Source organism: Centroberyx gerrardi, chromosome 4 (assembly GCF_048128805.1).
Source record: "Centroberyx gerrardi isolate f3 chromosome 4, fCenGer3.hap1.cur.20231027, whole genome shotgun sequence".
Lineage (NCBI taxonomy): Eukaryota > Metazoa > Chordata > Actinopteri > Beryciformes > Berycidae > Centroberyx > Centroberyx gerrardi.
The window spans coordinates 28118567-28132434 of NC_136000.1; the positions used below are offsets into that span (position 1 = coordinate 28118567).

Genomic DNA, 13868 nt, shown 5'->3' on the forward strand with positions numbered 1-13868 from the left:
GACAGCAGTTGGTGGAGAAATGTTGCCTACCACGAAAACAGCTGTGGGTACAAAGAACTCACAGAACTCACAGTACTGTAACAGCGATGGGACACAATGCTATTTATCAAGAAGAATTTAAGTAATTTGCACTTTTATTTAGTTTACTTTTAAAAAAGACAAACGTTACATTCTTGAAGTACAGTGACTCAGTGATACAGAACATGAAAACTCCCTTCTGAAAAACAAACAAAAAAAAAAAAAACTTTCCCGGAAAGAACCTTGTTTGACTCCCAGCATTGCTTTTGTAACTCCTCTAATTCAAAAGGGATAGCATGTATTAATGGATTCTGATATCGGACTAGATAAACGTCAAAGCCCCATCGGGGGGCTTATTTTGGGGCTTTAGCCTTTCCAACCTCGGTGTTGACAGCGAAGAGGACAAAGAGTCTGTTGAGGAGCCGAAACAGAGGCTTGATTCTGCGATGGGGAGAGAGTTGTGGTCTTGTCCTGTGCAGCCTGGCAGCTGATGAGTCTGCCTCAGTTAGTGACGTCAAACACAACAACTGGAACCACTTGAACGCACTCAGTGTTCAGCAGCTTCAGACTCAGGCGATTATGCAGTCATGCTGACCTACAGTCTACAGTCTGCAGTACAGGTGACCTACAGTCTACAGTCTGCAGTACAGGTGACCTACAGTCTGCAGTACAGGTGACCTACAGTCTGCAGTACAGGTGACCTACAGTCTACAGTCTGCAGTACAGGTGACCTACAGTCTACAGTCTGCAGTACAGGTGACCTACAGTCTACAGTCTGCAGTACAGGTGACCTACAGTCTGCAGTACAGGTGACCTACAGTCTACAGTCTGCAGTACAGGTGACCTACAGTCTACAGTCTGCAGTACAGGTGACCTACAGTCTGCAGTACAGGTGACCTACAGTCTACAGTCTGCAGTACAGGTGACCTACAGTCTACAGTCTGCAGTACAGGTGACCTACAGTCTACAGTCTGCAGTACAGGTGACCTACAGTCTACAGTACAGGTGACCTACAGTCTGCAGTACAGGTGACCTACAGTCTACAGTCTGCAGTACAGGTGACCTACAGTCTACAGTCTGCAGTACAGGTGACCTACAGTCTACAGTCTGCAGTACAGGTGACCTACAGTCTACAGTCTGCAGTACAGGTGACCTACAGTCTGCAGTAGCACAGCGCTCAGACCTTCAGTCTACATAGGGGTGGAGGACTTTATCCAACTTACTATTGACTTTACACTCAGAACTCCTCATAACAACTTTTAACATGCCTGACACTCTACTATTGCTCCACCACAGTCGGTGAAAACTTCAATTGAAAGATTACATGCTCCTCTAAGGGTGCAGAAAGTTCTATGACCCATGGTCTGATGAATAAACTGTCAAGCTAAAAACAAGCTGTCAAGCTTTTTCTTAGTTCCTGAAATGTTGACATTTTGGAAATGCAAGATTTCTAACCACAACAGCAACAAGTGTTTGCGGGGTGAATTTATCCAATATTCCAACTATCCAATCAAGATTTTATTATATCATGTCTCATGCGGAGAGTGGATACCATTAACAGGGGCGTAGCTAGGAATTACAGGCCCCATATGGGATGTAGGGGCAGGAGGTGATTGTGGGCCCCCCTCCACACTACCATTATTCCATCTATGACAAACATCTATGTCTACCCATCCACAAGTCACACATCTGCACACATCTCAATTACTGATCAATTATTGGACATATCCCTAATTGAAAATATGAGTTTTGGGCACTATTCTGATAGTGTTAATCGGCTGTCATAACCTTACTTTCACCAGTAGTTCCCTGTTCAAAATCTGTCTTGGGAGGACTAATTTTGTTTTAGTCTGCTCAGGTAAAACCTAGCCAAACTTTAGAACCCCAAATACCCCTATCCCTCAATACAGCACCCCAGACCATTACCTTATACCAATGCTTAGAAAGCTACCCACCTGTAGATCAAAGATAGACTAAATTTTAATATAGTTTTTAAGCATAAAGTGGTTTAATGTCAGGTATTGTCTATTCTTGCATGTTGCTCTTTTGCATAACAACTGCCACTTGGGGACAATAAAGAGTTCCTGAACCAAAATGAACTGAATCTTTGTGATTCAATATTAACACAAATCTAATACTAGTGCTTTAAAACCTATAAAGTACAGAACAACAGCAGCAGACCAATCCACTCTTCACAGTCTAACAGAGATCAACTTTAAACTCATTTTGTTAGAAGAGTCATCTAATAACAGGGGAAGAAACACAGAGAAGCGTTGAGCTTTGACCTTTGAAGTCTACTTGTTCTCGTCTTCTGCGTTAAACTGATTGTGAAACTGAACAGATGAGTCAGAGATCAACTATACAGTCATGCTGGAAGACTGTGAATGAAACACTGCCACTCCTGTATTTACTCATTTACAGCGCTACGCCACTTCCCTACCATTCAACTGCTCCTCTCTACACTCTAGGACAGAGGCTGTCAATCAGTACCATGGTACTAACACCATTAATTGAGCTCAGGGGCACCTTAACATCTAAATTAAAAAAAAAAAAAGATAAATCGATTCTGAACAAAAAATTTGGTCAGCTTACAAAACAGGTAAAGTTACAAAACTTTTTCAAAAGGTCCCATATTTTCATGATTTCATTTTCATTTAATTTTGATATGAAATAAACTATGGCTCAGGATATGAATTAAGTTTTGCATGTAAACGTTTAATTAAAAGGGTATTTATTGAATGAATTTGAAGAGTAAGTCCTCACAATACTGGCACCTGATTGGCCGACGACACCAATTCAAATGAGGTAAACCTGCTAAGTGGAGGCTTTCCAGCTCAAATGCTGCAAACTGGCCTGATTGGACAGATTTCAATAATTCTTTAGTGAGGGAGCCAATCAGGATCAAGTCCAGTAGTGATGCATTTCCTGGAGTTTGAAATTGCCTGGAAAAATGATTTTTGAAAATGCAATAACTTTAAATTTAACCACTCAAACAAAATCAAATGTTAACAGAGGGGAATTTGAATTCCTATCATATGGGACCTTTAATATCTATGTATTTCATATATGTTTATCTAAGTCAAAGCGGTTTAAAGCCTTTTCAAACAGCTTTTGATGTCTTGCACTCTTGCATGGTCCCACTTGGCTTCTTCTTCCCAAGCAATTAATAATTTTGTCTGTGTGTGTAAATTGCCTGGCTGGGTGTGTGGGTGTGTTTCTGCATTGCATGGCATTGTGTGTGTCTTACCTGCTGCAGCATCTCCTCAGTGGAGACCAGTTTGTGATGGTGTTGCTCCAGAGAAGTTTCTAGATCTCTGATCTTCTCTCCCTGGGCCTCCACCTGGTCTGTCAGAACGCTCACCTAATGGGTGAAACACATGCAGACAGTATTAGGATACACACACCCACACACACACACTCACACACACAGAGTTAGGACGGACAGACACATAAACACTGACAGAACAGCATAGCTTGAATCGTGTCACAGATGGAAACTTACATACTACTAACTGCACATACACACACATGATCATAGAGGTGCACATGCAGACACGGGTGCACACACATACAGATGCAAAAACACACACACACACACACACACACACACACACAAAGATCTGCACACAGAGGGGCAGTGATGCTATTGTTTGCTAGACTCTCTCTCTCTCTCTCTCTCTCTCTCTCACACACACACACACACACACACGCCAACTTTTAGAATACACCTCATACACACATTTCCAAGACTTTCTCTTCCTTCTTTCCGTACACAAACACACACATTCATCCTGACATTCTTCAACACCGAAACAACCCGTGTTTAGTCAGCACTCTGTCATTCAAGAATGCACAGCACTCCAGCACATTTACCGTAATCTCCCTGTCAACACGCTCACCTACTGCCAGACAGCACACACACACACACACACACACACACACCTATCCTTCTATTCTCCTAAACTGCGCCAATCCCTCTGACAGCAGCTGATCCTCTGTCACCTCGGTTTCACTGACTTTCACCCTGAAACCAGATCCTGCCTAACTGCGCTCTGGAAAGGACAGAATCCACCGTTCATTCAGACACTGTTTGTGTTAAAGTGCAGATTATAGAGAAACAGCATGTTTCTGATGATTATCTGTTAAACATAAGAGACAATCTATCCTCTGTGCTACATATCACTAAGCTATATCTTCTCTCTCGCATGGTTCAATGAATCATGTCAAGTCAAGGTGAGTGAAGCCAACAGTGAAGTGAAAGTAGCTTACTTTAAAAGTCTGGTTTTGCTAGTATGAGAACATTACATATTATATTTAAGGGTGAAATCTTTAGTATATTCAATATCTACCAATATCTATAATACAAATTGACTTCAACAACAACAATACCACTGCAAACAAAAAAACTCATTGAAGTAACTAATGCTGCAATGTCACAAAGCCATTAGCTGACTTTAATGGAAATGTATAAACTCCTAATGTTGAGGAGAATGACCCAATGTAACAAAGTCAGGCTCTTACCTCTGCCATGCTCCGCTGCTGAGCCACACACACACACACAAATGGAGGTGAAAGTTCCCCGCCGGGCTACAGGGAAGTCAGTGACTGAGCACTGAGCGTGTGTATGGTCGCGCAAGCGCAAGCGCACACACACACACACACACACACACACACACACAAGCAAGAGAGCACCTCACATACACACAGAGAGCCCTGAAGGAGAAGCAGGTAAAGGGGAAAGTAAAGTAAAACACTATACAAGGGGGGGGGTGGTCAACCTGTCAACAGCCAATTAAATCCTCTGTCAGGAAACACAAGCCCCGGTCACCTTGGCTATCGACCAATCACAGCAGAAGTCAAACTGAAACTGGAGGAATGTGTAACAAGTAGGTGTGTGTGTGTGTGTGTGTGTGTGTGTGTGTGTGTGTGTGTGTGTGTGTGACCGGTGGTGAGGGGGGCACAGGAATGAGATATGGGTTTTGCAACACCTTTACAAACAAGAGCCGCCAGGCGGGTGGTGCACTTTTATGCCTTTCCCTCTGTGAATAACTCAAAGGAAAAGAAAACAATCCACCCTCACAGGCTTCCTCAAATTACAAAACAAATGCACCACACTCCCACTCTCTCTCTCTCTCTCTCTCTCTCTCTCTCTCTCTCTCACACACACACACACACAGCTGAGGAGAGCCCGAGGAACAGTTTGGAAACTACAACTGCAGCAGGAAGAATTTAGAGACACATTGCGAGGATCACAGCTGTATGAACCGGCCGTTAAAGCGATCTAAGAGCAGAGAGACAAAAACAGCTCAGAGCCTCAGAGCCTCTTGACATCACACGGTGCAGAGACATGTAATCTGCAGCTCCGCCACGGTCGAGCTCGTGGTGACATTTACTGTAAAAGCCGGCGGTAAACACACGCTCAGGCAGAGCGGTGATGTCCGGACATGTTTGTTGTGGAATAACATGGAATAACTGAAAGTACTAGGATTACACTCTCTGGGAAATAAGATGTTTTTCCAGTGCGGCAGACTAATACCTGGTTCATTTACTTATGATACTGATTCAGATAATTACGTAGACATAAATAAAACTAAGTAGGTAAAATCCAGGTAAAGTCTATTCAAGTCATACAGGTATACTGTACATTAGCAACACACACAAGACTTACCAGCTGTAAGTTAATAATTGTTTTCCTGTGTTTTGGAAAGAGTTCTGCTGGTTCTCTAATGCTGCTCCTCTTTTTGGACACTAAGCACATGAGATGATGTGGACAGCGGTGTCAAAAATAACACACACATACATGCAAGACCAGTGTTGGGGGGGTAACGCCTTACTTTGTGACACATTAGAGTCCTCAGATTGCTTTTTTCTGGCAAGTAGTAACTTAACGTAATACTTTTTCAATTCTTGCAATGCGTTATTAGTTACTATTTAAAATTAGAATGTTGTTACTTTGTTGTTCTTTCATATTGTTTGATTTCTGTTAGGGCAAATGAAAAAAAAAGAATCCTGAGGCATCCCATGTAGAAAACATGCAGGAAAATCAGCTTGAAAGTCTGCTTGACATAAATGAGATTTTTGCTAAGGCAAACTTTTGAAGTGGGGAACGCAAAAGTACTCTAACAAGTTACTTCTAATAAAGAGTAACTTTGTAACACAAGTACTTACTTTTTAAGGTAAGTAACAAAGTGAAGTTATTACTTTTAAAAGCAACTTTCCCCAACACAGACTAACCTGATGTAACCTTTCTGGTTGTGCAATAGGTGAGTGTCTTGTCTCTGTTTCTTTCTCTCTATATAAGTTGTGCAGACGCAAACACCAGGAGACAAATACATACACACACACACACACACACACAAACACACACACACACACACACACACACACACACAGGCACAGTCCTGACCTGTAGCACCAGAGACTCCTTGTCCCCCTCTAGGCGGAGCAGTCGTTCTTGGTAGGTTTCATTGTTGACTGGGGAACAGAGGTTCACCTGGACAAAACACACAGAGCAGAGGCAGGTTAAGGATGGAGGACAGTCTGTGGTACCTGGAGCTATAAGTTAAATACAGCCATGTTATATTTGAGCTTATAAGGTAAAGACACTAAACATCACTACTGTCCCCTGCAGTTTCTACCTTATTTTTTACGGTCTATGGTTTCTACTCATTGTCTGGCGCTCCAGACTGCACACTGGGATGATCATCACAAGATCTTTTGCTTCTTTGGCCTCTGGCTTTAGGAGTTACAGTTACACATTAGACTACTCCAGCTCATACAAATAACATTCTGTATCCCAAGTGTCCTGCAAAAATCCTGCATCTCCGAAATGGACACTTTTTCAGAAATTGCTGATTTTGGTGGCTGATTTTCTGCATAAATATGCATGGATTTCTGACATTTGACAATGTGTTATCAATGGTTTGTCTCTGGTTCGCAAAGTCATGAATCACACACAGAAGACAATTTAAATGACATGTGGTCCCCCATGAATGAAGAGTCAGGCTGCAGCTGGAAATAGAAATGCCTTCTAATATGTATTTTAGCATATTCTGTGAAGGCGATCTTTCCTTTTTCCTTTTGGTCAGAAGTTCTTTTGCCAGTTCTGCAGTCCCTAGCTATTAAGGTTATGGCAGAATTATGTGCTCCGCAACTCAGGAAGCAAAAAATGAAAATCAAGCAAAAACTTATTTTAAACGATGCAAGGCTTAAATGATTTGGTCCCTACAGTTTCCATTTCGCTCTAAAGAGTCAGATTATCCTGTCTTTGACTGTCTGTGTCCAGGGCTGCTGACTCCTGGACTCCCCAGTCTACTGCTGCTGCTCAGAGGGAAATAAAGGAGAGAAAGAGGGGGAAATATTATGATCCAGCTATGGAGCTTGGACATGATAAGCTGACGGTTTCTGCCTCTTTCAGACTCAGACCAGAAGTGAAGCTGAATTGTCCCCTCAAATGTTGCAGGGGTATATAGTTTGGGCTTCGATTGGAAATCCCCAGTGTCAATATAACCAGTATGCAAATGATGCAAGCTAAAGCATCAACATTAACCATAAATGCATTGATATTCCTAAATATATACTGACTTTACAGGACTTTAAGCAGTGATGAGCTACCCCTTTTCTTTCAGTTCACTGCAATGGAGCTGTCACCTCAAAATTATACCAAGGGAAAAATTCTACTGGCTTCATCAGAATAAGAGCCCACTGAAAGGCAGCTGTTAAAATGCCATGTGTAACATTTTAACATAAATAAATCATTACCACATTAATTTTGAGACATTAGTATAATTACAACAAACAACAAACAAGACCATCGCTGAGAAGACACTGCATTTTACATTGTGTGCCACTGGGTTGGATTTGGCGGGAAATCTGTTGGATGGCTTTACAGCACAAAGGGATATTTCTTTACAGTACAAAACAGGAAGAGGGCGCTGTTCTTACAATGCAAACGGAGCTAAAGCTTTCTAAGTGTCTCACAATGGCAGGTGGTGGTACAAGTGAAACGCTGATGGACAAAATCACTTCCAACATGTTTATCCTCTTCAGTAAAGCCAAAGAGAAAACCTTGACCAAAAGAAGCAACATCCTCTCTATGACTGGAAGCAACAGGGTTTATGGGAAATGTAGTCTTAATTTTGAGAAACACTAGCACTAACAATACCACTGGTGTGAGATAGAAGCTACCAATCATCTCCACCATGGTCTCATTTGTTTACTTATCCAGAGCTACTAGTGCAACAGCAGAATAAGGTTCAATTCCTAGATCACCAACATTAGTAGCAACTAGCAACCAAAAATAAGGAGTTCAAAGGTCTTCTTGTGACCATGGAAAGTATTTATCATATTCATCATCATATTAACACACGATGATGCATCTTTAGCCCTTCTTTAGCCTCTTCAACAAGGTGATGGAGTCTCTGAGTGGCATCTAAATGCGTACAATGTAAGTGTGACGCATTGAGAATTAGCATTACCAACTTGTACTTTGTTCCTCTCTGACAGTCTAGGAAACCCAACCAAAGCTAATACAATCAGCATGTCATCCTTCATGATCTCTCTAAGGCTGAGTTCACTGAGTTCAGAGAATGTATACATACCATGAGACCACATGGAGGCATTAAGCCCATTAATATACTGTAAACTAAACTGAAGGAGAAGAAAGGAGGAGGAGAAAGAGAGAAAGACAGAGTAAGAGAAAGGGAGTGAAATATTGAAAGCTCTATTGTAACCATATTTGGATGGGACGCCCCCACTGCTCATACCATACTTTCTCTTAAATCTCAAAACCGAAACACAACTGTCCTTCACTTTGAAATGAGATACAGCAAAAGGCAGTTTGTGCCTGATATCATATAATATTTCTGCAAGAGTGTTACAGTATGACAAATCAGCAATTCATAAGGTTAGTCACTACTTACTGTACTGTATGATATAAGGTAAACAAATCATTCACTCATCATAACTTTAACTCCTTAGAATTAACAGGAATGAATCCATTTCAGTCTATACAAACGATTGTGCTTGATTCCTGGAATGTTTTTCTTTTTCCCCGTGACAAAGTAATTTGATTTGTGAGTCTAATCCCCAAAGATAATTTGTGGGAGAAGTCAGGAAGTCTTTGAAATTTACTATAATTGCGGATATTCCCATCGGACTGGGGAGATTCAGCGGCATTGCAGGGAGGTGAGACTGAACTTGAAGAGGCTGATGAAGGGGAATAGAAGGAGGGAGAGAGAGAGAGAGAGAGAGAGAGAGACAGAGAGACAGAGAGAGAAAGAGGTTCATGATGCTATCACTTCAGTGGATCGTTTCCTCAGACTGGTGGAGATACAGTCGGATTTTAACCACAGCGGACCAAAAGCTTTATGAAAGAGTGAAAGCGCTATAACCACAGTATAAACATGATGGTTTCTGCCCAGTGGGTGGTGGTTGGTGGTATGGCATGTTACTGTAATAACTAGAGGAAATAAAGGTGAAACCACTGCACTTAGGCACTGTTTATACAGCTAACCAGCTAACCAGAACATTTCCCTGAAGAGAGACAGAACAGGTTTGGTGCATCAAAAGTAAGAGTTGGATTTGTTTGCAAACTTCTTGTTTTTTCTTGGATTTTGTATCTCTTTAATGCGTCTTTTGCTTCATGATACTACAGCAAAGCAAAGGTTAAAGCAGCAAGATTTGTGATAACTGAGAGCAACATGTAATAACTCTAAACCTAGCAGCAACAAACTAACACACAAGCACATGAACACACACACACACACACACACACATACACTTCAGTGCTCAATTACCACATGACAAAATGTACCTAACAGATTAAGGATGAACAAGAAACAAGATACACTGAGCAGTTAGGAGAACTGGTCTGATGATCCTGGTGTGTGAGGCAGGCAGAGCACATGTTTACACATTTTCTGTCACCCCACCTGAACTCCACTGCTAACTATTCAGTGCAGAGCTGTGAAGCGACTGTCACTCCAAATATGACACAGGTTATCTCTCTAATCTGTCGCTGTTTGGGTAGAAGGGTCAGTTTTACAGACATGGATAAAGCCAGAGAAAGGTTAGTCAATTTATTCAAAATACAGATCGCTGCCTAAAAGGCCTCTTTAGAATCCAACATGGTTTAATCCACTGGGAACTTTGTACTCCCTGTTGATCTGCTGTGTCAGCATGTTGAATATGAAATGGACTAAAGTGTGTTGGAAACACCAGGATGTCTTGTTTCCCAGGTGAGACTGATTAGACATCAGGGTAATGCTGAACAGAAATCAATAGAGTAAAAAACTACCCACAATGCTGCATGATATGACTGCTGGCAAAAACTTTAGGTAATAATCTGCAACATTTTCATATGTCCATTTTGCCACTCTATAGGCGAATGATGTAACACAAAGAAAGAGACCAAAAAAAAAACACAAAAAAAACCCTCAACAAACTTCCAAGGCTTTTTAAGCTGATATGAATATTAATGTACATTCATAGTATAAATCATATAGAGAAGTATCAATCTGTAAGATTAGTACTAGAAGACAAGTAAGTTCTATGAGATGAGGATAGGGTCTTTTAAGGGAAAAACAACATAATGCTTTTCTGAAAATATACTTGATTTTTGTCTATACTGGTGGTTGTTATGAAGGTCATAGGTTATACACCTTTTACTACATCACTGCATGTAGCATGAGGATATTTTCCACACGCTGCATGCTGCAGCACATAGCACAGTGCCTTGTGGCAGGACTGTGTGGACTGAACAGTTGTTGGAAGTAGAAATCACTGTGAAAATGACAAGGGCAGAGTAAACAGCTGTGACTCTGTTGTTTTCTCAGGGGAAACGCATTTTCAACACTATTTCTTTTGCAGCTTAAAACTCAATTTCCAGCCCCAATATGAATCAGCTCCAACTCAAAACTCTTCTTCTTCATCCTCATTATGTTTCCCCAATGTGTTTTCAGTGCAATATCTGCAATACTGTGACAGAATCAGTGGCAAAGTCTCTCACTGATTGAATCCTACAGTTATCAGATGTTGCTTTGTCAACAGCAATCAGCTGACGGATAACGCTTCTAATCTGATAACCTAGTCCCTGCTGTGCGTGCCTACACACACACACACACACACACACACACACACACACACACACACTATAAACAATATGACAACAATGTGACATGCAGCCCAGTTCTTAAACTAAGGGAAATGACATCAGAAAACACTCCGCGCCTGGAAAATAACACTGTAAGACCTGGACAATAACACTGATGATCTCACTTCCCTTTTCCCTGCACACACACACACACACACACACACACACACACACACTGTACATTCTCATCTCCAAAGGAAAGCCATGTAAACTCCTTGAAGCGATCTAGAGGACGGAATGTGCCAAGAGGAGGGGAAAAAAGAAGCTGAGAAAAAATAAAAACAAGGAAAATCCCAACTCTCACTCACCTTTTTGAGCCAGGAGAAGTGCTTGTATAAGTCAATGGGAGAATCCATGCTCCCAGCCCATTGCTGCCCTGCCTATCCCCTCTGTCTGTCTGTCCGTCTATCTATCAGTGTGTGTGTGAGTGTGTGTGTGTGTGTGTGTGTGTGTGTGTGTGTGTGTGTGTGTAAGAACAGCGCACAGATGGGAGTGAAGTGAGAATGGACTCGAAAAGTCTGCTTGAGTCTGCAGGAGAGCGGTGTAGCATGTGAGCGCTGACATGTGAATGTGTGTGTGTGTGTGTGTGTGTGTGTGTGTGTGTGAGAGAGAGAGAACAAGAGAGAGTGTGTGTGTGCTGCTCACAGCTGTGCTAAAGGAGGGTTTTTTACGACCCAGGATAACTCCCCTTTTTGTCCCCTTCCTCCTCCTTCTCCTTGCTTACTACTTACTCTTTCTCTCTTTCTTTCTCTCTCTCTCTCCTTTCTCCCTGCCGTCTCCTCCCTCGCTCTCCCACTCCTCTCTCTCTCTCTCTCTCTTCTTCTTCTTCTTCTGTCACTCGCTTCACCCTCCTCCCTTTCCCTGTCCCGGCTTGACTTGCTCTGCTCGGTTTTCTCGCGTCGCTCCTCTCTTCTCTCCTTTCTCCTCTCGTCACTCCTTCTTCTCCATCCCCTGCTCCCTCTCTCCCTCTCTCTCTTTCTTTCTTTCTTTCTCAATCTCTCTCCCCCTCTCTTCCCTCTCCCCGCTGAGGTCCGTCTGACTGGGAGAGCCAAATGGCCGAGCTCAGAGGGAGGGTGGCGGTGTTGTGGGTGGGAGGAGGGTTTGCTGCTTTTCTTCTTTTCTCTGTTTGTCATATGTTTGTGTCTGAGTCTTGGCCCTCGTTCGCCCTCTCTCTCTCTCTCTCTCTCTCTCTCTCTCTCTCTCTCTCTCTCTCTCACACACACACACACACACACACACACAAACGCTCCAGCATCTGCTGTGGAGCACGTGAACAAATGAGCAACAGGCTGTAATGTCAGCCCTAACACAAACCATGCCAAGTCTCTCTCTCTCTCTCTTTTAATTAAGTTACACACACAATGCGCACAGGCTTCAAAAGACTGTCTGCAGGAGTGAGAGACACACAAAAGACATCTCTCTCTCTCTCTGTCTCTTTCTCTATCTGTCCCTCTCTCATCTCTATCTTATCAGCGAAAGGTTGAAACCCATTACCTCAGGTTTCCATTTCCTGTATATTTTGCTGAACCCTTCTCCATAACAAAATCAATCATCTGTCTAACTGACAGGCTCATTTACACACACACACACAAACACACACACACACACACACACACACACACACAACTAATCAGCAGACTATGAGATATTCAAATTACGTTCAAATACAGAAACTTGATGCTTTTACAAAAACCTGTTTGAGAGTCCATGTTCATACCACAGGCTGTGTGTGTGTGTGTGTGTGTGTGTGTGTGTGTGTGTGTGTGTGTGTGTGTGTGGTCGTACTACGCCATTTATCAAAGACTGGGTCAGGACTCGAAAGTGGGTCTATTGAAGGTTAGAATGGTTATGCAAATGGTTGTGGAGGAGCTGCTATGAAAAGAAATAGAAAGTAGTGCAGTTAAACTTTTTTCCAAGCCGCCTCTGATATGAGGATTGCTCAAGGTCAAATTATGATAATAATAATATGATAATAGCCTACAGAATCAGTTTTGGGTGAGGGAAACTGTAGAAAATGTGGTTCCCCTGACAAAAAAATCATGTCATTTGGAAGTCAAGGATGCTGTCAGTAATACACGTCATGAAAAATAAAAATATTTACAAGTATTTCAAAGTATTAGCAGCATTTGATTCACATTTAACAGTATTACAGTACAGCACAGACACTGTATTGCAAAACTATTTGTAGTAATTATGTTGGGCCCGGTGTCAAATTCCTGCAGTAAAACACTCTGCACTGAAATATGTTACTTAAAGGGAAGGTTCAACGTTTTTACAAGCCTATCACCCGGATCACTAATCCAGCTGCCTTGGAGGACATTCAAACACTTTTCATGCCAGTGTGAAATTGGCAGCAACCTCGTGGCATTTTGGCATTTAGTGATCTTGGAATCAGAAGGTTCTATCTGGGTGGAGTGCAGCTCTGAGACGTCGAGCATCAAAAGATTTGACATAGCAGCTGGCAAAGCTGTTTTCTATCACTTATCTTTTCTATATTTAACCCCAAAAGGTTCTTTAAAGAAATAACACCACACAAGCATGAAGTAGCATTCATAGATCATGATTAGATAGTTCAAAGTCAGACAGAATCCTCGTCCTTAGAATTCCAAGCTCATGATTTAACCATCAAAACCATGACGCTCTTATCCAGAATGACTAGACACCCAGCAAACATTCTGATGCTGAATAGATGTTGATA

General features: G+C 42.0%; 1 protein-coding gene across 8 annotated transcripts in view; it reads right to left on the minus strand.

The window, feature by feature from the left end:
- The window catches only part of ppfibp2b (PPFIA binding protein 2b), a 78579-nt gene that overhangs the window by 31388 nt on the left and 33323 nt on the right, over positions 1-13868 (minus strand). For 5 of the 8 annotated variants that reach the window (XM_078282966.1, XM_078282967.1, XM_078282961.1 and 2 more), the window contains exons 4-5: positions 6425-6511; positions 3266-3379 (exon numbers count right to left, since the gene is read on the minus strand). In XM_078282966.1, the coding sequence (XP_078139092.1) occupies positions 3266-3379; positions 6425-6511 (201 nt within the window). Of the gene's footprint in view, positions 1-3265; positions 3380-3917; positions 3938-4539; positions 4647-6424; positions 6512-11478; positions 12284-13868 lie in introns of those variants that run through there. The other 3 variants (XM_078282962.1, XM_078282963.1, XM_078282964.1) reach the window with 3 other exon arrangements.